The sequence below is a fragment of the Trichoderma evansii genome, assembly GCF_050947405.1.
Source record: "Trichoderma evansii strain SZMC 28006 chromosome Unknown GGI43scaffold_9, whole genome shotgun sequence".
NCBI classification, from domain to species: domain Eukaryota; kingdom Fungi; phylum Ascomycota; class Sordariomycetes; order Hypocreales; family Hypocreaceae; genus Trichoderma; species Trichoderma evansii.
The window spans coordinates 4095-29559 of record NW_028145197.1 but is presented as its reverse complement, the minus strand read 5'-3'; the positions used below and the strand labels follow the sequence as shown (position 1 = coordinate 29559).

Genomic DNA, 25465 nt, shown 5'->3' with positions numbered 1-25465 from the left:
CGGTTTTCTGCTTTAGGAAGCTTGGCAATTCTAGCGACGAGGTCCACAGTGACTACTGCAGCGTTTTATCCCTTAGCGACACGGATAAGATCTATTATGTCGAGGCTAGCATCATCCAGCATATGGAGCAAATGGCTGAGACTAACCATCTCCCCACGGTTTCAAAATAAATGTATAGGATACGACAATCCTATCTCCAGCATGAAAGTTTTGCAGATGATAGCGACAAACCCGTTGAAAGGGAGCCATACCACTCAACGTTAGTGATAAAGCGATAAGCGTTGACGACCCAGCTGCAGAACGCTTAATAACACTTGGGAGCTCGCAAGCGATCTGAACCATGGCGACCATACTTGCAAAATTTTAAGTTCTGTGGCAATGTTTGGAAGAGACATTATTGGCAACTTAGTTGTTGTTGGATATAGTTGTTCGGTTTATGAGGTAAGAATTGCCCGAAGAGAGGAAGGAGAACGCTCATGCTCTCTCCAACAACTGAAGATAGAAGCAAGCTAGAGGCGGATCACTAGTAAACCCACTAAACTGTACCATCCAATAAAAGACACTGTCGCTCTAGGGGCCACTCTCTACATTCATGACCAGTAGAGAGAGCAGTGAAGAGCAATAACTACCGTCAACGGCACTAGTTCATCAGAACTGCCACCCCCTTATTCACTTAATAGCCAGGAGGCCAAAGCATGATGAATTTGCCGATAAAGCCGCGGTATTTGGGCGTTTCGAGAGGAGACCGGCTTGACAGCTACAAGCCGGCATTCAAAGCTTCAGTGGAAGGTGAGACTTTTTAGATAGTACGTAGGCAAAGAGGCAGTGTGTAGTCTTTTTGCCTGAGCGATGCGAAAGAGAGGATTGAGGATTGCCAATTTCGCGGGGAGCATATGAACTGTATTCTAACCCAATCATAGGTGGGTACTAGGGAGTAAAAGCCGATATTACCGATGTCCGCCACATAAGTTAGTAAAAGCCAATCTATAATCATATTACTTTATAATTTTTAGTACTAAACTTCTTAATGCAGTATTTTCAATTTTATACAGAAAATCATGTGTTTCTGTTGTAACAGCTTGATAACTTGTTATATAGAAAGGTGTAATTCACCGAACCTCGGAACTCCGACGATTTAACGCTGAAATAGCTGAAACGGCTGACTCATCCTGATTTCGGTGATTAGCTAATTAAGCGACATGGAATTTCACGGCGAATATTCTTGTGATACTTTGCTTCATTCAATTGGGCCAAACACGATCCCACAGTGAGACAACTAGGGAGAATGATGTCGGACTTCTCGGCTTCGGTATTTTGAGAAGTGCTGATCGCGATTCATTACGCTATGAATTATCGCCATGATTAACAATAGCAGCAATATGTAAATTTGGTAGAGGTGATGTCCTTTTTATATAACAAGAGAAGAAGATCCAAAATGAAAACTTTTTTCTTCCTTAAGCCTTCAAACACTTTATCTTATTGCCTATATTCAGCCATGGCTTGGATACTAAAGAGTATCTCTATGCTTTCATTCGCTGCGTGTGCAGTTTCGTTACAGACACATATTCATGATGAATCTTTTGTACCGGATGCAGTGCTCACTGTCACTCATGAAAATATAGGAATTGGAGGCATTGAAAGATATTCAGCCCTCGTAAATGGATCTCTGCCAGGTCCAACGCTTTACCTTCCCGAGGATAAAGTTTTCTGGATCCGAGTTTACAATAATATGAAAGACGAAAATCTTACAATTGTAAGTAATGCTCCTGTCCCCCAGTTGTTAATGTTGACTAATTTATATCAGCACTGGCATGGGCTTTCTCAAGCGACTTATCCATTCTCTGATGGAACACCGCTTGCTAGCCAATGGCCTATCCCGCCTTTACACTTCTTCGACTATGAACTCAAAGCGCCAAACGGATCAGCCGGTACCTATTACTATCATTCACATGTTGGTTTTCAAGCAAGCACTGCGACAGGAGTCATTATCGTACAAGACCCTCAATCACCGCCCTACGAAACGGACGGCGAGAGAATCGTTTTCCTTCAAGAATTCTGGAATCAAACAGACCAACAGGTTGTCAGAGGATTGGAATCTACACCTCTTGTCTGGACTGGAGAGCCCAATGGATGGCTGATCAATGGAAAAGGCATAAGCAATTATGGTATCGTTGATCCGTCTTCTGCAGCTCTTAGCGTCATTGACGTCGATCCGGGGAAAACTTATCGATTTCGATTTGTTGCAGCAACCGCGTTATCACTTGCTCAGTTTGGATTTCAGGATCATGGTGATTTTGATATTATTGCTGCTGATGGAGTTTATACCAAACCCCAAAATGTGAGCGTATTACAAATGGGCTCAGGCCAGAGATACGATACACTCCTCAAAACCAAGACATGTGATGAGCTAAAGAAGCTCGGTAAGCTTGATTTCTACGTCCAGTTTGAAAGTCGCGATAGAAACGCTGTGGTAACGAATTATGCTATTCTCCGGTATACCAATTTGTGTGGGCTCTTGGGTGCAGATGAGCTTCCCACATACAAGAACCCTAGTACTTCTCCTATTAAGCTTCCACCAACGATTAATGGTTACCTCGACTATCAGCTACAACCACTACGAGCCGATGACGATTTCCCATCATCGTCCGAAGTCACTCGCCGCGTCATGATCAACATTCAACAAATTCAAAATGGCTACTATCTCTGGTCACTCAACAATAACACCTGGACTGAAGACGGATCTGATCCCTTGCCTCACACAACCCCTTCAGAGCCATACTTGGTCGCTCTTTACGAAAACCAGACTCAATATTTGCCAAACTATCAGGCTGCTCTAGCCAACAACGGGCTGGACCCTCACACCAAAACATATCCTGCTCTCCTTGGAGAAGTCATTGAGATCATTTTTCAACAATATGGCGCAGCCGATTTTGTTCCTAATACCAATACCGGCGGGTCACTTGATACCCATCCTTGGCATGCTCACGGCTCTCACTACTGGGATATCGGCGGCGGAGATGGAGCATGGGACGCCGACACCATGGAGAGGCAGCTGGCAGGGACGACGCCCGTTCGTCGGGATACGACACTGCTCTACCGGTACACTGATACAACAGTTCCAGACCAAAAGCAGGGATGGAGAGCGTGGAGACTTCGCGTAGACCAGCCTGGTGTATGGATGGTTCACTGCCACACTATGCATCACATGGTTCAAGGCATGCAGACAGTTTGGGTGCATGGTAACGCAAAGGATATTATGAAATTGGGTAAGCTCGATGTTGAAGGCTATCTAACATACGGTGGAGATGTAAATGGCAATAACACATACGCACCTAAGGTTATGCATTTCCATGAATTATATTAGTAGAATTATCATATTTAGAAATAGATAGCATACTTTTCACGTTTCGCATACCTGTCTAAGATTAATATAATTTTTAAAACATATGAAACATAATTTTACTGTAGTCCATCAAAGCTTTATTATATATTGCAATAAAAATATAAAAAAAGTAACTTACTAATTTAATATTTAATTTATAATGTCTCAGTAAATTAGTTTTTATCAACTTTCAGACCTGCGAGGATGCCCAATCCTCCCTTATTGAAGAAGAAGTATGTAATTGCAATTAATATGGTAAGCCGTTGAAATCTTCGGACAAATATCTTTCTACGGCCTTTCGAAGTCCATGATATATTCCAGCGGGACCATGTAGGGTATAGACACGCCCAAGTTTGCCATAGCATGCTATATCTATTCAACATCTGTCAGTTGTTTAGTCAACTAGAATTCCCTTAGAGTATTAACCGACGGATAATTCACCGAGTTATGACCATCGCCAGAGAGGTACCAACTTGAACAACCGCCACTATTCCATACCATATTCTGCAAAGCGGCTTGTATTTCGTCGTTGTATGATAATGTGGCCTCTGTTTTTAAACATATCTTGGAAATATCGTTCTGTAATAGTGGGCGGATAATCTGAATAGCATGGGTGATCTGATTCTCCAGACCCAAGATGACGCTCGAGTGTCCGCTAAATGAATTAGGTCCGAACAAGGCAAAGAAGTTTGGGAATCCATCTAATGCAGTTCCTTTGTACATTTGAGGCCCTCCTCTTTTGTCGAAGACAGAGTTCAAACTTTCTCCGTTTAATCCAATAACTATTAGTGGATGGAACCACTTGCTTACTTCGAAGCCGTTGGAAAGGATAATAATATCACAAGGTATTTCTCTTTCATCCATTTGAGCTTCTGATGGATGTGTCTTCAGAGATGGTGCCAGGATTACAGAGGTATTATTTATGCTTTTGAGCCCCAGATTAGTGAGCTCGAGGCGAGAATCAGCTAGGTTAGGGAACCAATCGGTGTCAAAGATTCGACGCTTGCAGCCGACGTCATATTGTGGAGTGAGAATTTGGTGGTACTATAGAACTAAATGCTTTAGTGACAATCAAATTGCGTCGTCTAGAAAGGATTACCCTATTTGGAGCTGTCTTGTGAAGCTGAACAAGTAAATGCTCTTGAAGCTTTTTCCGTGCTTGTTGGCTGGACTCTGATGACCCGAAATCAGCAAATGTTGCATCAATTTGAGCCGCCACAATTTTCCGAATCAAGTTCATCAAACCTGGGATCGTCCTAAAAAGTTTTGGTGCTAACTTATTCCAAATTTTTTCTCCAAATGGTGGTGTTAACCTCGGAACAACCCAAGGCGCCTCTCTCATTAATTGAGTTACCTTTTTGGCACCTTTCTCAGTAAGAAGTTTGGGAACAATCTGAGCTGCACTGCAGCCTGCACCTACCACCATAATATTCTTTCCATTGAGATTAGCACATTCATTCCATCTAGCCGAATGGAAAACTTCGCCCTGAAAGGTGTCTTGACCGGCAACACCTGACGGCCAGCCTCGTGGTTCCACCAGACCCCCTATCGCACTGACAAGCACTTTGCATCGCACTGTCTCTGACGAGACATAAATCGAATCAGGACCTTGAAGATTTACCAGCCTTTGCCGTTCTAAAGCGGAGAGATCGCCCATACCAGGAACTAGATGGCATACGGTGATTTCCCATTCATTCTTGAACTCATCCCACTGGCAATGGTATTGCCAGGCTATATTGCTTCTTAGAGACGTCGCTAATATCCCAGCTAAAGCAAATGGGGCCAATCACTGATTCAAATTTGCCCACAAGACCTGTCTCTCGCCACCAGGGTGAGGAGTATGTCAAAATGGCCTTTGCATAAACACCTGGCTTTGTTCGCGTGACGAGAGCTTTCTTTGTAGATGGCAGCGGTGGAATAAATTGAATATTTGTGTATGTATTTGTTGGGGTAGCAATGATGACTCTTTTAGCCTTGTAGATTGCGCCGCTGCTGGTTGTGACATGAACTTCATTTTCGTTATGCTGAGAGATGCTGTCGACTGGGCTGTGGAGCATTACAGATCCAGCAGTTAGGGTATTTGCGAGAGCATCAACGATAGACGACGTACCTAAGCAAAGCCAATTAATCCCAAGCTAACGGGGTTCAACCTAAGCGAACACACTTACCAGTTTTGATTTTGAGCGATTGAGCGCCTTCATCACCTTCGCTTACCACACTAGGGTATCCATAGCATGACTTGATATAGTCCAAGAAGTAGTGTGCTCCAACATCCTCTGGCTCACGGCCAACAACTGCAGAGCACAGGAATCGACAAGTAGCATTAACGGCAGGGTTGTCCGCGAAGCCCTTTTGGGCCACCCATTCAGCCATTGTAACATCCTCATCTTCCGGGAACTCGTCAAAGATGCGGATATTACATTTTTCAGCTGCTTCAGCTACGAGAAGAATAAACTTTTGCACGTGTTGAGTGTTTTACTATACCATGAAAACTCTTAGCTCGGCAGATATTGAGAGGCAACAACGACGGGAGATCAACCGCAATCTTACATTATGGGTCTGATTCATATTACATCTATAAATCTTCCCGTCGTATCCTTGGTAAATCTGATCTCCCTCGGTGTATTGAGCTTCAGTTTCCAGTCTAAACTTCTGTGTCAGGGCATAGATGGTAGGTTGCGTTTTCTTATTAATCCATGTTGCGCCAAGCTCAACAATCGCATCCGGATTAGTTTTAAGTCGTTGGGTCCGACTGCGGCCTCCGATACGATGCCTCGCTTCCAAAACAATGACTGAATGTCCAGCTTGGTTCAGCTCATATGCAGCCATGACGCCTGAAAAGCCGCCACCAACAACAACCACATGTCTCAACTGTAGGTGTTGAAACTACGTCAACTGAGAGCTTGTGAATCATGTCTCTGTCTGCACTCCATGGGCGAGAAAAATTACCAGTATTGGCGATTGCTTCAATCTCAAATTTTGCCTCCGGAAATGCAAGTTGGGAGACAGGTACGAGTGTTGTCAATGGTTTATTGACAGCACCATATTTGTCTGTGAGGAGAGCCAAGATTGGTGCAACGAGGTTATTGGCTGCGGAGACATCCCAGTCAATGACGTAAAGGCGAAGATGAACTATATCCCGAGGAAATGCGCCAGTGGCTCTCAAAACTGTCTCCAAATTGGCTACGGCTTGTTGGATCTGTTCTGCCATAGATAGCGGCCAAGTGCCATCGCTGCGCTGTGCAACCTGTCCAGAGGTGCGGATGGTCCTCCCTGAACCTTCTATGCTGATACCATGAGAGTACCACTGAGGATCGGGGAGAGTAGTGGAGTTCACTAGGTTAGAGCTCGGACGAATGTCTCGGGGTGCCATGGTGATGAAAAACAAAAGACAATAGTTTGGGGCAAATTATGTGGCGTCAAAGAGAATAGATAGCTTATAATGCTCAAATTGTGTTCGATTGTCTTCTGATGCAACAGCTTCTAGCTCTTCCATATATACTCGAAAATTGTTGAGTAGGACATATCAAGTCAATTATAAAGTGGTGACATTCCAATGCACGTTGCTGTCGTTCACATTGTTCACAAATTTATGGTTAGTAATAGGGAGAATTGATCTAGAGTATGGAAAGATCTAATCTAGCCGATGATCCGTGCTAGATTCAACGTTATCTAGCCGCGATAGTGCCCAGGGTAGGCAACTCGACAACCCCAGATTGCTATGCAGCGAAACTATATTTCTCACCCCACGTTAAATTATGTGTCATAGTAGTCATTTATCGAATTTTTCCGACTCTTTACATCCCTCTGCCCCGCTTTCTGGAATTTACAAGACGATCGTTGATTAAAGCATCCCCGCCTTGCCCTCAGCTTGCAGTCTCTTGCTGGGCGCCAGCTATTTTGCCTCGCGATCCGCGGGTGGCGCGGGTCCCGAAAGACTCTAAGCCCGACATAATCAAATCCGCTGTAATTCTTAGCTAACTTCCAAACACCACATCTAGCACCAAACATCTCGAAATATGGAGTATAGGAGGCGACCGTACGATTACTCCAAATTGCGACCTAATTACCCACGGTTCAAGACAGGCTGCTTATCTTGCCGCCTGCGAAAGAAGAACTGTGACGAAGCAAAGCCCAGATGCATGCCGGGCTTGTTGTCGAAACCACCTTGAATGTCAATGGCCCGGTGTCCCTGGAGCAGCTAACCATTCGACTAGCGACAGCGATTCGGCTGTCCGAGGATCAGTTGTGCGGCAATTTCCGACAGAGCAAGCCGATACTCGGGCATCTTGTTCAATACCGACAGCCTCACGTAGCCAGTCTCCGACTCGTGATCTCCCAAGACCAGGGACAGCGTGCACCCTCACACAGGCATCCGTTACGCTGTTACGGCATTATTTTGAATACACCGCTGGCCTGCTTTGCACATCCCCTCCTACTAAATGTCCATTCATCACAATCGTGCTTCCACTCCCTTACGCTGATGAACTTCTTATGCATACTATACTGGCTCTGAGCGGTACGCATTTAGAGTGCAGACAGTCTCGTTGGCACGCGGATTCCGTGGGCGGTGTTGATCTTGAAATGCAGCACGCCACTGCCCTGCATTATCAAAAGACAATATCAGGCCTTCGGCGAGAATTGGTCAACTTTGACGCCGCAAATGGACAGAAACAAGCGAGGCTCTTGCTAATACTTATTATTACTTGCCACTATGAGGCAATATTTGGTAATAAGAGCGGCATGATGCTACAGCATTTGCGTGCTAGTCGAGAGCTAGTCGGGCGACTTCTCATTCAACCCCAAAGAAGCAATATTGACCGAGAATCTCTTGGTTTTAGTCTTGAGCTATGTGCTTACTTGTCGATTGTCAACTCACTCGCGTCTTATCGAACCATTGGAAAGCTTGCACAGCCATACGACACGTTTCTTACTTCATTAGATGAACTAAGTAGCTACTCGACTTTTGGCTCAATGTTTGGCGGCTGCCACTCATTATACGAGCTTATTCCTCATATAAGCCAGTTGGGTGTAGAGTATCTTGCGGGAGAGAAGATTCTGGGGGATGACTGGATACCTAGTACCAAACTCCAGGTATGTTACGAAGCAATCGAGCGCCGTATTGCTACTTGGATGTTGCCACCATCTACAGACTCCTTGGTGCAATATGAGACTACCGATATTGAATCTGCGGCAGAAGCTATCCGGCATGGCCTCTACATCTATCTTATGACGTCTTTTTGTGGATCAAGCCGACCAGACCCAATCACACAATCACGAATTGGCGCTCAAGCCGACATCGTCCTAGCTCTAGCTACTTCAGTCAACGATATGAGGATCCGGACAATATTACTGTGGCCATGTATTATAGCCGGCTCTTGTATGATCAATGAAGAGCAGCAAAAACGTCTCATGTATGCATTACTACATTCAGGCTTTGATATGAAACACTAGTTTGTGTGAGATGCTAGATCTAATGTGGAGCGAAAATGATATACGCGCGTATGGCCCATATGGGCTGTATTTAATAATGGAGAAAAACAACAAGTATATACCTATTTTATAAATAGCTAGCTACTAATATTATTGGCGGGGTATTTATAATAACAAATCAATGCGCTTTAAAAGACCTATTTAATAATTTTATAAGTCTATAATGCAAACTGCTGGTAAATGTAGTTCAGCTGTAGTTTAATTAGCAACAGAGTCCAATCTACCTACCCACTTTCTAAGTTATTGGTAATCTAAGATACCTTATCAACGCGACCCCTCTTTAGCCAATTACTGCAGTTACTACGTTTAAGTTATAATTGTAGTATTAGCTTACGCATTTACTACAAGTAGTGAAAGAACGCGGAATAGAACGTTTGCTAGCATAATCTATATTACGTTAGCTTCTACTGATAGTTGCCAGCAACAGAGAACATAAGGTTATAAAGCATATATGATTCAAGTTCACATAAATTTTCAATTATAACAAGCAATCTGTTAGATTTCAGGCGTGTGCTGACATATTAGCATTGTATTTGTAGTGCTCGAGAGGAGCGCGCAACTCACTCCTAGATTTTCCTCTTGTAGTAAATGACACGCATAAAGAGCTAGTCGCAGCTAGGAGCTTGTGTGAGTTCGCATCTGCCGAATAACCCGAAAGATGCACGGGCGACCTAATTCAATAGCTAGTTAGGCGGCTAGTCGTACTTCTATTTGACACCATTTACGATAATAAGTGTAGTTTTCTAACCACTGTTTATGAGTGTTCTAAATACCTCAACTATGCTAACTAATATCAGCTTTGAGGAATGCTTCCTAGGTAGGAGAGGAAAACCATCGAAAAAAGTGAAGGATTATTGGGCTGACTTCAACAAACTACCATGTAAATCGGATTATTTTCTTATATAATAATGCACCTGAGTGTTTAATAGAAAATTTCTAAACGCAACTACTTAGTCTAAATTCCGCAAATTACAGGGTGGGCTGATAGGCTTAATTCTTTACACTATAAATAACAGCTAACTACACGTTCTGCAGCTAAAAGTACTATACTCTCTATCAATTCCATTTAAGCAGACTCCGTATTGTGAAACAATAACATGCCACCATTGTCAAAGAACTCTGCCTTTACACTCAGTTGTCTAGGAACTGGTTGATTAGGCTCGAAAATTGACCCGCATACTCGTTAAGGAACCCATGTCCCACATCCGGGTATAAGTGGAGATGAGCATCGGCGTTGGTCAACTTCTTAAACATAACCCAACTATTGACTGTTGGGATGATAATGTCATTATCGCCATTTGCGACAAGAACAGGGATCTTAATCTCATGCAAGCGGTCATATGAGCTCTCTGACGCATATTCACGGTTTGACCAGCGAAGAACTGCATCAATTTGAGCCTTTGTGCCCTCAGGCCCCACATAGTTAGATCTGTTTGAGCGGGCAGTTGTCATACGCTTCCACCACTTGTCGCCTAGGGTCTGCTTTGTAGGTGTCAGAGAATAAAATGTTCCCAGAAAACCATCATGCTCTTCATCATCATTAGATGCTGCAGCCAGACGCCCGGTTGCGGCCGGATCGCCACCCTCAATGCCTTCTCCGGCGCTAGGTCCGGTTCCCGCAAGGATAAGCTTGCGAACAAGAGTTGGATAGTTAAGGGCTGTCATCTGAGCTGCAAAACCTCCCATAGAGAAGCCAAATAGATCAATCTGCGGAATGCCTAGGGCCTTGACAACATGGACTACATTATCGGCCCATCCAGCGTAAGTACCCGGGACTGTGCCGTTGCTCTTTCCAACGCCGGAATTATCCAGTAGGATGACTTCACGGCTAGCTGAGATAGGATCAATCAATTGAGGATCCCAGTGATCAAACGTCCCTCTAAAATGCTGAAGAAACACAAGAGGGACAGTATTTTTGGCGGCTGAGCCGAACCGGAGATATGCAAAACGGGTCCCATTAACCTCAATAAACTGAGGCTCAGCAGTTGCATAAGATGCCATGTTGTAAGATACTGATGTATATGAAAGTGGATAATTGATATAAGGGAATAAAGACTTGGGAGGTAAACTTGAGTTTGTTGGAAAATTGATAGCAGAGCAATGGGGAGGTTTGCCGTCTTATATACACCAGTTTTCTAAGAAAACGGTCTGGTTGAACAATGTACAAGACTTATCCCGCCATATGCCCCTGTTTGAATGATAGCGCTTTACTCAACATCGCAACGCTTACCAACTGGGCTCAGGCTAGCAATGATAAAGCTGCAGGGCTATCTGGCTTAGCGTTCCCACGAGCTGTAGTGGCGCAATTTCTTCCAACGCTAGTGGTAAGAAAATCTAGCCATCCCACTCAATGGCCATTGCGACGAGTATAGATTCAGGTCCTCACGAGTCCAACCCCGTTGAAGTTTACTCTATCCGTGTGTTCTTAACCTTGGAGTGAAGCTCACAACTAAATTGGTCGCTTCTTGTTGTAGATTGCGCGGCCTTATTGCAAACAATTGAATAGTATGACCGAGGGAACAAAATTTGTGGTATCAAAACGACGACAAGAACATAGAACAGTTGTTCCTCTTAGAATCGTTTACATCAACTACTTACCAACCTAGCTAGCGACTCTCAATACTGGCGGGTTACCTGATTTGAAGTTGCAGGCACAGTTTGCCAGCTATGCTTGCTGCAAACCCCAACAAATAGGGCCTAGCACAGTGTCATCTAACGGGTAGGGCGGCTTCGAAATTAGCGTTTCTAATTAACATTTCCTAATTTAGCTGTTGCTCTGCATAGACCGGCCTTAAACAGAAGCATATCTGAGATCTCAGCCCTCCAAGGCGAACTTTAAAGAGGTAGTAGGTGTCTGCTAGCTGCATATTAGCGGAGTGCGCGACACCTTTAACAGAGGACTATTCTCTTCCTAATACACGCCATGTACCAAAGTTTGTTAGTACCTTTGCTGACGAAGCTGTGGTAGAGGGTTCACATGAGATGACAAATTGATTGAAGATAACTTTTTTTTTTTTTTTTTTTGAGAAAAAAATAAAATTTTCGAATAACAAAGAACAATGAAGAAGCACCGCGATATCCTACCAAATTAAGTTGCATACGATGGTGGAGCTCTAGATTAACGCCTTGCTTACCAAACAGGATTGGCACTATCATTTGAGGACAGTAATTAGTATAACGTTTCAGACCCCGATAACTCTACTGAGCGTGGGGCCATTTAGGGATTAGCAATACAGCACGCTACACATACCTTGTCCAATAAATCTAACAGGTAAATACATCTGTGATTTACTATAAAAGGCATCAAACCCAACACTGGAGAGCTCGTTTTTACTTAACGATATTTCGACTGCCAGCTGGAAAAATTGCTAACGACTAAGAATAACCCGAGTCTCTACTGATACACTGTTTTCCAAACCGGATCTCATTACAATGGCTTCTATACTTTATCTTGGAGTGTCTGGGCAGATTGGAGGTGAGTTTGGACACCAGCTATAGAAAGCTTTTCTAACTGAGAACGCAGGAGCATTTATTACATCTTTCCGCGAGAAATATCCTGATATTCCAATCACTTTCTATCTTCGGAGTGTTGAGTTGGATAGAGCCCTACGCGATCTCGGAAACACCACTATCGTCCATGGAACCTTCGACCAGGTTCATGAAATTGAGAAGCTAGCATCGTCCCATTCACTGATTTTTAACTTTGCGAGTTCAATGGATCCTTCGGTGACGGATGCCATTCTTCGAGGCGTACGCACCCGCAAGTCTCAGACGGGCACGATGTCAGTTGTGTATCATCTCAGTGGCGCTGGCAACTTTGTCGACGACAGCGAATCTGGGAATTACATACCAACGGACCATCCCTTTGACGACGCGAATCCGGATGATGTTCGTACCATCACTGCAGCAAATCTTCCAAATGGGCCTTGTGACGAGCTACTATTCGTAGCTGCTAATAGGGGGGAAGCAAAGGTCTATTTCGTTTGCCCTGGTGGCACTTATGGCCACAGCGAACGCCACATTGGCAGACCTATCGGATTAGCTTCGGCATTTGCCCCCGGAAGGTGGATAGACTACATGACGCAAAATATAGAATCTCTCGGCTTTGGTGTTTACGTTGGCAGTGGCACTTCGGTATTCGGGGTCGTTCATGTCGACGATATCGTCTCGCTTATGATGCTCGTGTATCAAAAGATTCTCAACACTGTCGACAATTATCAACCAGAAGACGTTTACCGTTACTGGTATAATGGCATCTACAGCGAAGAGCCGAGCAAAAAGGTTGCTGCTGCACTTGCTAAGCTCCAAGCCCGACGTGGCAAAATCACATCTTCCGAGCCTAAATCTGTCGCGTACAAGGAGGCAGGATTTACCGCCAGATACATTGCTGGTAACATGCTCATACAATGTAATAACTCTAAATCACTTGGTTGGATGCCTCAAGGACCAGATTTGTACACTACTTTAGAACAGCTTGAATAAATCACAAGGCCGTTGTTTTGCATATTGAGGTATTAAACAATACAAATTTAACTTATGCTGTAAGCCTATTCTAGTAACGTTGTATATCAAATTGTAATATATTCAGAATAACGGCCAAGTAACAAACCAAATAGATACAGTTACTATCCTGGGATGGAATTATTAACTATACGCCAATACAGGAATCAGAGAACTAGAAAAATATCTCTTCAAAGTAACAACTGTTTCCTGAGGGTCTATGCTGCTTATTTTCTTATTGAATAATTTAGATTAGCGAGGGCTCAAGCAAAACCAGAAAAGCTATTGCGTCGGCATTTTGCAATCACTATTCCCAAGATACAAGTAAGCTATGATGATTCATCTTTAGGTTTTTATGATAGTAACAAGATATTGAGTTCCCCGATGCGTAATCGACCAAAATGCAGTTTCTTAATCGAAAGCATAATGTTATGGGTAGATTACGAAGCGAACTCGCTGTCTGCATGGTCATGTACTTTGCGTGAACAAACTAGCTAGCGACGTTCCTTCAAAGAACTTTCTGTCCTTTGCCCACGCCTTCAAAATAAAGTCTCTGCCGAGAGATAGCCCAGATATAATAGACTCTTGAGACGCTACCCATGGTCCCTGCTGCGGACGCCTGCTGTGCCAGTTGATCAAATGAACGCCAATGTGCATCGCAATCCTGTAGGCCATCTCGTCACTCAGTTTACCGTACCCTTCAATCACTCCAACCATAACCGGCATACTGTTGTCAACATTATTGTATACTTTTCGTTCGTATAAATCTCCAAGCATTTGACCAACATCATAGCAGCGATGACCAAACTGAGCGAACTCCCAATCGATGACGAATATTTCATTAGGAGCATCTGAAGTTGGGTCTTCTTTCCATCCTGTAACTGGGAGGAGAACACTGTGATCATATTCTTTAGTAACTGGCAAAAGCGGCGTGTTTGATAATGGAAGACTGATTACTACTCACTTTCCAGGCCAAAAATCTCCGTGGATAAGCCCCCAGTTTTCACGTTCCACTGTCGGCGGCGTTTTAAACTCCTCAGTCATGGTATCTCTAATGCTTTCCAAGGTCGCCCGATGACTGTGTAATAGCTCTGGGTAATTTTCAAGCACTTCTAGAAATCCGCTGTATGTCAATCTATGTTTCAGCTCACGCATTGGGTCGTCGTGTAACATTTCAGCTCGAAGACTAGCTTGCTCTGGCGCTGTAGCCCATGTATGGAATGAACGAAGCCAAAACCCTAAATTACGGCCGATGCTTACTAAACTTGATTCAGAGAACAGAGTTGCAGCATTTTTCGAGAATAGCATAGGCTTGAACATGGCAGTATCAAAGAAGTCTTCGAAAATTTGCGTATTAGTCTCTTGATTATAAAAATAAACGCGAGGTGCTCGCAGCAATGTAGCTGTAGTTACGGCAGGTGAAAAGGTTGCAACCGAGTCAAACAATAACTGCTCAAAGCTCTATGATAGGTATTGAAGTCAGAATGATTTCTTTCATCCAACAGAAGTGGGATATCAAGTCTAGTCTTTGAGTGCAGGAAGAAGGGGCATTCGTAATTACGCATCGCATAGCATTACGGAGGTTATCTTGGCCAGTGATCATGGTTTCTGTGGAATGCTTTATAATGATTCTCGTAGCAATGGTTCCATCTTGCGTGGTAAAGGGTTGAGAAAGAACGCCCCGGTAAACGAAGTTGCCGGGCCTAGTGGATAATTGCTCTAGTGAAGAGCAAGCATATTGAGTATTTGATAGCTGCTTTAAAACTTTTGCAGAGACTATGTCTTTAGTTTCCTGCTGAGGGAGCGCCATTGTGCTATGGCTCGGCAAATATTCAAAGTCGGAAGAGGTGAGAAGAATTGGAGCTTATTGCAGCAGTAAATTCCCTCAGCCTTAGAAGAAAAAAAAAAAACAAGGCTAGTCCTATTCTATACCTCAACGTATTGAAGCATCATTCAAATTGCTTTTATTTAATTTTTTATTATTCCAATGTCATGGTATTGGTACATTTTTGTAGTGCTGGTGATCTTTTGCGAATGGATCACTTGTGCCGGGAAGCTCGGATTGGTCAAATATGGATATAATAGAGCTTTATTTTGGTACAAAGGAAAGTGCGTGCTGCATTGGCCTATGTAAATATCGTCTGGTGAAAAAAAAAAGCCTACAGTACAGCTATTTTCAAAAGAGCCTAGCCGCCTTTGCAACATGTAATGTACAGTAAGATACTGTATTCCAACACCTTGTCGTCGAGTGTAGATGCAGAAAAATTTCGAGCTAATACTAGCACCTCTGACCGCTGCCTTTGCAGGAAAATTCCATTTTTGCTTCTCGTATTTGTACTACTGATCGGGTAAATGGTAAACTTATGTAGAGTAGTAAAACTTCTAGTAAGCCAATAAGCTCTCGCGGCCGATATATTTCTCAATGATGCATGCTACTGAGCTAGAACTTTCTGATGCAAAGGGGCAGCAATCTAATTTAAACTATACCAAATTGGTCATTTTATTTGAAAACAAAATTTAAATGGATTAAACATTGGAAATTTTATTTAGAAATACCCATTTATACTAACGGACATGAACTAGTTTATGATGCTGGCAGTCGAGCTATTTCTACATAAGCGATGATATGTCGAATAAGACGGAAGAATAAATGTGGAAATGAGAGGGCGGCCGATGCACCTGTTTCTGGCAACACATGCGCACGATCAGCCGAGGACCCTGTCTGGTATAGAACCTGCCCAACTGCTCTCTAGCCGCTAGCTAAAGAGGCGCCACACGCTATTAGCCCTGGAGTGTGTTGCCTAGCCCCCTAGCGTAGTTGCTTACTGGCATCCTCTTTTAAGACCGAAGTATTCCATCCATTCCATACTGCTATCAGCCCGCAGGCCCCCTTCTAGCAGTGTATTCAGAGCACGCAAGAGTAGCCAGATAGATATAAATATTTAGCCTTACACCCATGTCCAGAGTGCAATTAGACATCTGCAATTATGGCAAGCAGCGTCAAAGAAGATACAAACTCATTGACCATGAGTGCTGCCGAGAATCCAAGTACTCTCGAAGGAGGTCAAAGTGGCCTCTCTGTCCACGAGGGAAAAAATAATGATTCGCATGTTAAGAATAGCGATGTGTCAGATTACACAGACTCTTGGGATTGGGAAACTGATCCAGACAATCCATATAACTGGCCAGCGAGCCAAAAAGCATGGCAGGTAGCCATGGCTGCATCGATGACATTCACAGCGTGTGTTCCGGATCTCAGAGAGAGCAGCTATATACTTACAAATTGAACAGATCGTTGGGTACTTCAGTGATGACAGCAACTCCAGCTCAACTGATCGAGGAGTTTGGTGTCACAATCACTCAATCCATTCTGCCTCTTTCGCTCTATGTATTCGCTCTTGCGCTTGGGCCAGTGATTGGAGGCCCATTGTCGGAAACTATTGGAAGATATTATGTATTTATGGTATGTGTCTTGATGGGAGCTATTTTTGCAATTGGATGTGGCACAGTACAGACATTCGCCGGACTTTGTGTTCTTCGGTTCCTATCAGGGGTTTTTTATGGTCCCACTTTAGCTATTCCAGGTGGAACACTCAACGAAATATACAAACCAGAGCATAGAGGAATACCGTCAATCTTTTTTATTATGACGCCGCTGTTAGGGCCTGGTTTTGGGTACGTTTAAAGAGACAAAGATGACAGCACAGAAAGAAGAAGAAACAATACTAACAACCGTTATTCGAATAGTCCAGTCATCGGCGGCTTCGTTACGCACAGAAAGGGCTGGAGATGGACACAATGGACGCTCATTTTCTTTTCGGTATTTAGTCTTCTTATCGGTCTTATATGGGGTCGAGAAACGTTTCATTCGATTCTCAAGAAACGCAAGGCCAGAAAGCTTGGCCACAAGTTACCACCGTCGCCGCCTCTCGGCCAAAGGGTGAAACTCTTCATGACTGTTGCGCTCTTCCGACCATTGCTTATGCTTGCAGTGGAGCCAATTACAACCCTAATCTGTTTGTACTCCTCATTGGAGTTTGCAACACTATTTTCATTTTTCGCTGCAGTACCATTTGTCTTCCAAGAGGTATACAACTTCTCAATCGAGCAAGTTGGCTTGGTATTTATTTCCATTATTATTGGTTGTCTTCTGGGAGCTGTCACTCTTGCTTCATGCAACAAATATTTTTATCTCCCTCAGGTTGCTAAATACCCACCACACCAAGTCCCGCCTGAGCATCGGCTGTATGCACCCATGATTGGTAGCATTGGCCTGCCTATTGCACTGTTCTGGTTTGGCTGGTCTTCGAAATCAAATATTTCTTGGGCAAGCCCCGCAGCTGCCATTATACCTTTTACTTGGGGCAATTTATGCCTGTTTACAGGCAGTATACAGTATTTGATTGACACATACCAGGGGACAACTGTCGCCAGTGCTGTCAGCGCAAATAGTCTAGCCAGATACATTCTTTCAGGCGCATTTCCATTATTTACAACACAGAGTAAGAATACCTTCGCAATTACTATTATATCGTTAGTTACTGATTTTTTATTGTAGTGTACAAACATCTAGGTATCGGCTGGGCTAGCAGCTTACTTGCTTTGATTGCAGTGGCTCTTTTACCTGTTCCTTGGATATTTTTCAAGTTTGGGAAACCAATTAGAGGAAGAAGTCGATTTGAGGCTTCAAAGTTTTAACGACACCTTCATTCCCGCCGATGTCTAACACTGGATAACCAGTGCTAGGCTGCTAATGCTGCTCCATCCTTTTACCAGATGCAATTGGCGGTGCATTGAGAGAGTTGGTTAACAATTGAGGGTGATGTATTGAATGCGATGCGTTGAAGACGAATTGAAACCCAGGGGGGGTTAAAATGACTCCCAATTGATGCGAAAGCCATCCTCCATCTTAGTCTTCCTATCGCGCTTTTACGATTTTGTCTTTAGGAGGGCTAAACCAATTGGTTGAGACAAGATACGCGGATCTCCGTAACGAAAACGTACTGGTGAGCCATCAAGAGTTTCGCCCGCCTTTCTTCATCGCTCAACTATGGTGTTATCTGTTTTTATAAAGAGCTGCGGGTTTGTCGTTTTAACTTGAATTGTCGAAAAGGGAAATGAACGGTATGGAGTGCTTAGAGCGATCTTGCCGGTTAAGCTGGAGCTCGATTTTGTTTCTCTTTTTTTTCTTGAGCTAGTGATTATAGTTCATGCATGCAGTACCTTTGGCTGTGAACCTATATTCATCAAATAATGTCAAAAATTCGTTACTTATGCCCGGTAGAATCAATTCTTATTCCGTATTTACTCTTTGTCGGTTGCCGTACAAGGGAAGATTTAGGATCCGATGTATGGTATACAATAGAAAGAGACCTTTGAGTCCAAGCTGTTCGCAGAAATCGTTTCTCTCTATAGAGAGAGTTTTCTTTTGCGCTTGCGGTTTAAAAGACACAAACGTGGGAAATAGAAGCAACCTCTGTGTGAAAACCCCCACTTCGTCACTGAGGCTATCTCGACTCCTAATATCGGTACAGATATTTGTCAAAGCATGTAGGCAGCTAGTCCATGCTCTCAAATCGTTCTCCAAGCATCAACTTGTGACAAAGCTGGCAAACATAGTCGGGCAAACTCATTCTTGGACCCAAATAGGAGACATGTCGATCTTTTCCATATTCGGTATCAACCAAGTGGTCAGTTTAAGTGAGTACAATACTCAAGCCTCAAAAATACCGCTATAACTGGTGTTTACAACAAGCCTTGGCCTACTCTTCAGCGCTATCACTATCTCCTCAAGCTGCCGATATAGCTCAAGCTAGGTTTTCAATTTCGCATCTCGAGCTCTAACTCTAAATTACCAGAAAAAATTTAGATTGTCTTATACCCTAAAACTTACTCGTGTATGGACGCCATAACTGCCCGCATAATCTAGTCGAACAAAAAAGCTTGCTATCTCTACAGCAAATTATTGACAGCCACTGAGACTCTCGTTATTGTAAAGACTTACTGAAAGCTCTATGATGGCTATCAACTACCAATACGTCCAAGATTGAAAGTCTACAAATTAACCTCAACGAGGCGCGACAGGACTAAGCTAGAAGAAGAATCGCTCCATTGCTACAAAAGTAGCAAAGAATTAGGTATGTAGATCCTCATGAGAGTAATGCTCTACGTCGCGTGTTTGTCGTCTGCAGCATCAATGACTTTCGAAAGAGGCTCAGGTGCTGTTTATCTCTCAAGTAATAACTTCGATAGTACTCTTACACGGCATTCAAGGGCTCACGATTTAGAAATGCCAGTGCCTTCAACTTTCACTTCAAGCACTACGAGTAAGTTTATTATTCCAAAAATTGAAGAGCGAAAATTGATACTATTACTAAAGATTCCTGTCAAGAAATGACAAGGCTACGGGCTGGACATACATCATCTAGCCACAGCAACCTAACTAATCCTAATTAGATATTCAAACAATAGCTTAGCAGAAAAATACATAGCAAGCTAGCATAATAGGTAATATAATCCGAACCCACCTTTTTAAACAGATCTCTTACGTCATAGGTATGTGGTCTGTAGAAGATCAGGGAGGCAGGTACGTGCTACGGTATTTAACCCGCTATAGTAATTAGCTGTACTTTTAGTAATACATACAACACATATTATCATCTGCCAGTTTTAGTATTTCCTAGCGCTTGCCCCCCGCTGCTAATGAGTCATAAAATGCGTCTATGTTTGCCTTGCCGTAATGGCTAAAAGTATCAAAATTCTTGAAGGTGCGCTTTACATAAAGGCCTCTTCTATTACCCTTTGTTATACTATTATTTCGCGCGAAACTCTACTTCAAGCTCGAGATGGCGTCACTTGCTAAATTTCACCTTGCCGATGTAAGTTAAAAGCTCCTGTTACGAGGCTTCACAAGCTGAGTTAAAAAAATCCAGTGGATCGACGAGAACTCTAAGCATGCGAAGTACAATATCGCAGGCAGTGCCGCTCCAAGTTTGACACTGCGCGAGCTGATATCACTCTCTGGGAGCCCGAGAGAGACTGAAGCTGCGCTCAAGTTTGATGAACTCCCTCTAGGCTTGGGCAGCAACAAAGGTTCTCTGGAGCTGCGGACCAAGCTCGCAGCATTGTACAATGAAAAGATTCAACCAGACAGCTTCTTAACGGCAACGGGGACAACATGCGCCAACCTAATTGTCTTTCAAACTTTTCTTATGCCGCGTGATCATGTGATCTGCACATATCCCACATACACACAGCTATCGAGTTTGTCTAAAAGCATAGGGTGTGATGTTTCTACGTGGACACTAGACCCCAACGACGAATGGCGCCCCAACATGACCCAGCTTCGCTCTCTTATCAGACCCTCCAGCACGAAAATGATTATTCTAAATAATCCCAACAATCCCACCGGCTCTGTGCTTGACGCTGAAGCCCAGCTCGAAATATTGGAGCTTGCGCGGCAACACGACATCATAGTACTTGTGGATGAAATCTTCCGACCACTGCACCACGGCCGAACAACGATCCCATCATTCGTGGAGCATGATTACACCAAAGTCATCACAACCAGCTCCATGAGTAAAGTATGGGGCATGGCTGGCGTGAGAATTGGATGGATCCTTTGCCGTGACCAAGAGCTCATGGACCTTATGTCAAACACGAAGCAATACATCGCCCCAGCCACAAGCAATATCGACGAAGCAATTGCAACAGAGTGCTTGAGCCTTCGTTGTCGACCAGCGATCCTGAGAAGACATCTCGAGTATGCGCAACAGAACTTGAACCTTTTAGAAGCCTTTGTTACAAAGAACAGTGACATGTGTACTTGGACACGACCTACTGCAGGAGCAACAGCGTTTGTAAAGTATCATACTGTAAGCGGGGATGCCATTGATGACGTCCAATTCTGCCAAGATCTCCTGAAAGGCTATGGGGTCCTGCTCAGTCCCGGGAGCACCTGTTTTGGGGAGGAAACCCCAGCTAGCTGGCAAGGATACACACGTATGCATATCACGGGGCTTCCGGAAAACATGCAGAAAGCCCTTGAGCAGATTAGTAAACTCCTGGGTGAGAAGCGCAAAGCAGCAGGAATGTGAGCGCTGGATAGGCCGCAGCAGCGACTTCTCCATTTATATATTACATCCATGTCTTATAATAATGCCTTGTATGGTTGCAGTTTTTAATAACTTCCCTACCACTTGGCTGTGTAACTTCATTCCGTAGATGCAATAACCCTAAGTAAGCTATTTGTTCTTTTCGGTGATATATACTGTGAAATGTGGAATGATAGTGGAATGCCGATGCTGGTCGACCGAATTCTCCAAATCCTGGATATTGATACTTACCGTCGCACGGTCAGATCGCCACTAAAGAGACTTGACCATTTCATAGACCTTTTTGGCAACACCCAAACTGACTTTGTATCCACTAGGGCCAGCCCCATAGCAGTGGATAATCGGGAACTTCGTTGAATTATTCTGGAGGCCGTCTTGGCCAGTCTGGACAAGATCGATCATCTCTATCTCGAGACGAAGCCCCCCTTTGCGCATTGGCCGGCGCCCAATGTACGCCTCCTTCACATGTAACGCAGGTGTCGTATCAACAGCATTTTCTGGAGCTTGCAACATATCGGGGCAAAGGGCCGTAACCCGTTGAAGAATTTCTTTCACTGCCGCTTCCGAGTTATATGGGGACCTTGGGATTTCATCAGCTTTGTATACGGATATTCAGAATTCTCTCGTTGATGACTTACCAATTGTGAGGCTCTTTTGTTCCACCGATCACGGTTCCGCCACCAAGGGGACGAGGTATGATGACAGTGGAGTGGCCGTCCGCTGAGTGATGCGATATCGTGCGATCATACTCGTTGGATATAAGGATGAATTGTCCCCTAGACGGAAAACACGCCTCGTCCCCAAAGCCCCTGCCGCTGGCATTGATAATCGCGACGGGAGGACTGATAGACGGCACATGCGCGGCCGCCACAAAGAATGCCTCCTCTGCAGCATTCAGGGTTTTTCGCAAAAATACTGCACCATGAGACTCGGCTTGATTCTGTAGCCAAGTCAGGTACACTGGCGAGTTCAACACCCACGCCGAATAGGTAAGGCCAGCTTTGATGGAGCTGTTCGAAGGGAGCTCAAATTGTTCAAGGCAGCGGAACTCTGGCCAAGCTGAAAACATTTCCAAGTCCTCTGGCTTAAGCTGTTTTTCGAAATATTCCACTGCCGGTATGAATTCGACGCTCGCAGCCTTGTCCTTGACGGATAAATCCTTTAGCATCGAAAAAGTTTCGTGCATCAATTTATTCTCGAACGCATCCTGATCGGTGATGACTGGCGTTGGTCGGAAGTGTGCACCAGCTTTGGGCGAGGCATAGTTCACGGCCTGATCGCCTGGCAAATCACTCGCGAGAACTGTAACACGGTATCCTTTCTGAACAAGCTCCAGAGCGCTGGAGAGCCCCAGCACTCCAGCACTAGTGTATAGTAATTAGTCGTTGTCGAAAAGGAAGAATGAGAATACCTGCCCAATAATAACAACGTGCTTGCCACTTGCCATAGTGTGAAGACAAGAAATGACCGAGGAGTTGGCAGTGAAGTAAACAATTAAGATTTTGGGGCGAAATTATAAATTTTACTGCGAAGTCCGCGCCGTTTCAGTGACTCCGCCACCCGCCGATGTCGCATTATCTTCAGCTCGGACAGCACAAACATCCTAGTCATAATTAATGGCCGAACATTTACAAGTTATTAAAGTAAGTACGTAGCAAAGTAAAATACTTGATATATTTTTGACCTTTTCCATGCAACTGATGTTATCGCTGCCTATTAAAGCCCCTTTAAAGTCTGTTGCCGTTGCTGCTGCCAAGTTTTAAGTAGCTAGTGGTTTCTACCTTGATATAGAATATTTAATACTTATCTTATAATACGGGGGGCTAGGCACAGCCCTTTATTGTACTAGCTTTCCTTTATCGCCTATTTTGAACTTATATAATCGCATTCATAAATAAACCTCTATTTAAAATTTAAATTAATTTTTATTAAATAGGAAGGAATACCTTATATAAAACTTTAAAGTCTTAATAATGCTTTTATTATTATTTATATAAAATGCTAAGGAAATAGCTATATAACTATCTTAGTCTATACCAACGTGTAGGGTAATAATTAAGCTGTTAGTTTACATTAATGAAAAAGCAGGGTAGTTATATAAGTTGGTATATATGATATAGTATATACTTTGTAATATATACAGTAATACCTGAATGTAGTAATTCTCAGCACCCCTCTTTCAATACAAAAAAGGAACCGATTTGGTCGTTCCAGTTCCCGACATTGCCCAGCAATTGTAACTCTGTAAGGTCGCCGGTACCTGGATAGTGGATATCGGTACTTGATTCTGCGTAATTTTGACCGGTGCAGGTGCAGCCACAGCAATTATCACTGCGATATTGTTAATCGGCTTCAGCAGTCTGAATAACAAACATGAATGTAGTCAGGGGAAAGAAGAAATACATACACCCATATATTCACGTATCCTCCCTGGTCCGGACCAATGGAAGAGATTGTCTTGTACCACGGTGAAGCAAGGACAATACAAATCCACTTAACAGGAATTCCACAATAGTTATTCAGCGGCTGTACCAGGGTTATAAAATTCGTTTTTCATTTTTTATTTTTAGTTTTATTATTAATAATAAAACTTATTTTTTATTACTAATAACAAATTTATTTTTATTTTTAATTATTAAAAAATAAAATTAATTTTTAATATATAAAAAAAATTAATAATAAAATAAAATTTATTTTTTATATAAAAAAAATAATATTTATTATATATATATAAAAAACTAGTAATAAAATAAATTTTATTTTATAATTAAATTTATTTTTTATTATTAAATTTTTTTTTTATATATAAAATAATATATAAGTTAAAAAATAAATATATAAAAAAAAAATAATATAAATAAATAAAATAAAAGGGTTATATTATAATATTAAAAAATTAAAATTAGTAATTAATTTACTAATAAAAAACTAATACTAATAAAAAATAAAAAATAAATTAATAATAGAAAATAATAATTTAAAAATTAAAAAAAAATATATATAAAATAATTTTTTTATATATAATATATTTAAAATATATATTAATATAAATAAAACTTACCTTATTAATATATTAATTTTAGAAAAAGTATATATTAAAGCAAGAGCTAAGGCTTAGTTAATAGCTTATAATAAAATATCTTTTAAAAAAACTTTAAATATATATTATTATTTTATTTTTTTTTAAAAAAAAGTTAAAAACAGTTTTAAGCTTTCTAATTTTTTTACTTTAGTAAAATTTTAAATTTAAAAATTTAAAATTTTTTAATATACTTATTATTTTAACTTTTATAACTTTAAAAACTATATTAAAATAAAAAAATATTTTAAATATAATAAGTTTTTAAATAAATATAAAAAAATTATAATAAATTACTTTTTTTTTTATAATATATTTACTATAATAAACTTTACAAGATTAACTTATTTAAATACTTAACTAAATTAATAATTAAAAACAGAAAAAAAGTTTATTTTATAAAAATATAATTTAAAATTATTTAAAAGTTAAGTTAATAAAAGTATAAAAAAATTAACTTATTTAATTTAACCCTGGTTATAAAATTTAAAAAACTTAAATTAAAACTTATAAATTAATTAATAATTAAAACTAACTTTTATATTTAATTCCCTTTTTTAAAATTAATAATTTTTTTTATATAAAATAAAAATATTTTTATAAAATTTATAATTAAAATAAATTTAAATAATATTTTTTTAATAAGCTTTTTTATTTTTTTTATAATTTATATTATAAGATTAAGGTCCTGATACAATTTGCCTGAAAAGTTATTAGCCAGCTTAATAAAATAACTTTTTTAAATTATATAAAAGTGGGGAGATTTGCATATACTTTTAAAAATACTAGTTAAATAACTAGCCTGTAATAAAAATAAAAAGTCTCACTGTTTTTAACTTAAGAATTAGACTTTAATTAAACTGGAATTAATATTCCTAGATAGCTAAGATCTAGGAT

At 41.8% G+C, this 25465-nt stretch overlaps 9 protein-coding genes across 9 annotated transcripts; 5 read left to right on the top strand and 4 right to left on the bottom strand.

Annotated features, from left to right (window-relative positions):
* Positions 1 to 1495: 1495 nt before the first annotated feature.
* Positions 1496 to 3364, top strand: GGI43DRAFT_383385 (Cupredoxin; the record flags this gene model as incomplete). Its single annotated transcript, XM_083203380.1, has 2 exons — positions 1496 to 1753; positions 1805 to 3364. 2 exons carry the CDS (start codon positions 1496 to 1498, stop codon positions 3362 to 3364), a joined length of 1818 nt encoding a protein of 605 aa, XP_083060727.1.
* A 306-nt stretch (positions 3365 to 3670) lies between these two features.
* Positions 3671 to 6755, bottom strand: GGI43DRAFT_383384 (uncharacterized protein; the record flags this gene model as incomplete). The annotated part of the gene is made up of 7 exons (XM_083203379.1): positions 3671 to 3748; positions 3881 to 4426; positions 4482 to 5093; positions 5173 to 5492; positions 5551 to 5836; positions 5933 to 6216; positions 6332 to 6755. 7 exons carry the CDS (start codon positions 6753 to 6755, stop codon positions 3671 to 3673), a joined length of 2550 nt encoding a protein of 849 aa, XP_083060726.1.
* Positions 6756 to 7401: 646 nt separating this feature from the next.
* Positions 7402 to 8836, top strand: GGI43DRAFT_422579 (transcription factor domain-containing protein; the record flags this gene model as incomplete). Its single annotated transcript, XM_083208128.1, has 2 exons — positions 7402 to 7535; positions 7726 to 8836. The coding sequence occupies 2 exons, from the start codon at positions 7402 to 7404 to the stop codon at positions 8834 to 8836; spliced, it is 1245 nt and encodes a 414-aa protein (XP_083060725.1).
* Positions 8837 to 10006: 1170 nt separating this feature from the next.
* Positions 10007 to 10876, bottom strand: GGI43DRAFT_422578 (alpha/beta fold hydrolase; the record flags this gene model as incomplete). Its single annotated transcript, XM_083208127.1, has 1 exon — positions 10007 to 10876. One exon carries the CDS (start codon positions 10874 to 10876, stop codon positions 10007 to 10009), a length of 870 nt encoding a protein of 289 aa, XP_083060724.1.
* A 1431-nt stretch (positions 10877 to 12307) lies between these two features.
* GGI43DRAFT_433793 (uncharacterized protein) lies at positions 12308 to 13381 on the top strand (the record flags this gene model as incomplete). Its single annotated transcript, XM_083209796.1, has 2 exons — positions 12308 to 12350; positions 12399 to 13381. 2 exons carry the CDS (start codon positions 12308 to 12310, stop codon positions 13355 to 13357), a joined length of 1002 nt encoding a protein of 333 aa, XP_083060723.1. The 3' UTR covers positions 13358 to 13381.
* Positions 13382 to 13664: 283 nt separating this feature from the next.
* Positions 13665 to 15252, bottom strand: GGI43DRAFT_403892 (aminoglycoside phosphotransferase family protein). The gene is made up of 3 exons (XM_083205850.1): positions 14937 to 15252; positions 14340 to 14836; positions 13665 to 14270 (listed from the first exon to the last, which is right to left on the bottom strand). The coding sequence occupies exons 1-3, from the start codon at positions 15183 to 15185 to the stop codon at positions 13844 to 13846; spliced, it is 1173 nt and encodes a 390-aa protein (XP_083060722.1). The 5' UTR covers positions 15186 to 15252; the 3' UTR covers positions 13665 to 13843.
* Positions 15253 to 16362: 1110 nt separating this feature from the next.
* GGI43DRAFT_433791 (MFS transporter) lies at positions 16363 to 18649 on the top strand (the record flags this gene model as incomplete). Its single annotated transcript, XM_083209795.1, has 4 exons — positions 16363 to 16616; positions 16667 to 17050; positions 17123 to 17877; positions 17934 to 18649. 4 exons carry the CDS (start codon positions 16363 to 16365, stop codon positions 18071 to 18073), a joined length of 1533 nt encoding a protein of 510 aa, XP_083060721.1. The 3' UTR covers positions 18074 to 18649.
* A 1255-nt stretch (positions 18650 to 19904) lies between these two features.
* On the top strand, positions 19905 to 22148 carry GGI43DRAFT_403891 (pyridoxal phosphate-dependent transferase). Its single transcript, XM_083205849.1, has 2 exons — positions 19905 to 20253; positions 20308 to 22148. The coding sequence occupies exons 1-2, from the start codon at positions 20221 to 20223 to the stop codon at positions 21469 to 21471; spliced, it is 1197 nt and encodes a 398-aa protein (XP_083060720.1). The 5' UTR covers positions 19905 to 20220; the 3' UTR covers positions 21472 to 22148.
* GGI43DRAFT_367383 (FAD-dependent oxidoreductase) lies at positions 21317 to 23213 on the bottom strand. The gene is made up of 5 exons (XM_083202483.1): positions 23174 to 23213; positions 22905 to 23092; positions 22128 to 22853; positions 21721 to 22069; positions 21317 to 21417 (listed from the first exon to the last, which is right to left on the bottom strand). Exons 2-4 carry the CDS (start codon positions 22934 to 22936, stop codon positions 21742 to 21744), a joined length of 1086 nt encoding a protein of 361 aa, XP_083060719.1. The 5' UTR covers positions 22937 to 23092; positions 23174 to 23213; the 3' UTR covers positions 21317 to 21417; positions 21721 to 21741.
* Positions 23214 to 25465: the final 2252 nt, after the last annotated feature.

What these genes read in the sequence shown, in the direction of transcription:
- GGI43DRAFT_403892 (XM_083205850.1), bottom strand. Translation starts at nt 15,185, where the DNA reads ATGGCGCTCCCTCAGCAGGAAACTAAAGACATAGTCTCTGCAAAAGTT. An exon ending in TCCGTAATGCTATGCGATGC is followed by an intron (nt 14,837 to 14,936) that starts GTAATTACGAAT and finishes TACCTATCATAG; the next exon opens with AGCTTTGAGCAGTTATTGTT. An exon ending in GGAGATTTTTGGCCTGGAAA is followed by an intron (nt 14,271 to 14,339) that starts GTGAGTAGTAAT and finishes ATATGATCACAG; the next exon opens with TGTTCTCCTCCCAGTTACAG.
- GGI43DRAFT_403891 (XM_083205849.1), top strand. Translation starts at nt 20,221, where the DNA reads ATGGCGTCACTTGCTAAATTTCACCTTGCCGAT. An exon ending in CTAAATTTCACCTTGCCGAT is followed by an intron (nt 20,254 to 20,307) that starts GTAAGTTAAAAG and finishes AAAAAAATCCAG; the next exon opens with TGGATCGACGAGAACTCTAA.
- GGI43DRAFT_367383 (XM_083202483.1), bottom strand. Translation starts at nt 22,936, where the DNA reads ATGGCAAGTGGCAAGCACGTTGTTATTATTGG. An exon ending in AAGCACGTTGTTATTATTGG is followed by an intron (nt 22,854 to 22,904) that starts GCAGGTATTCTC and finishes ACTATACACTAG; the next exon opens with TGCTGGAGTGCTGGGGCTCT. An exon ending in ACAAAAGAGCCTCACAATTG is followed by an intron (nt 22,070 to 22,127) that starts GTAAGTCATCAA and finishes TGAAATCCCAAG; the next exon opens with GTCCCCATATAACTCGGAAG.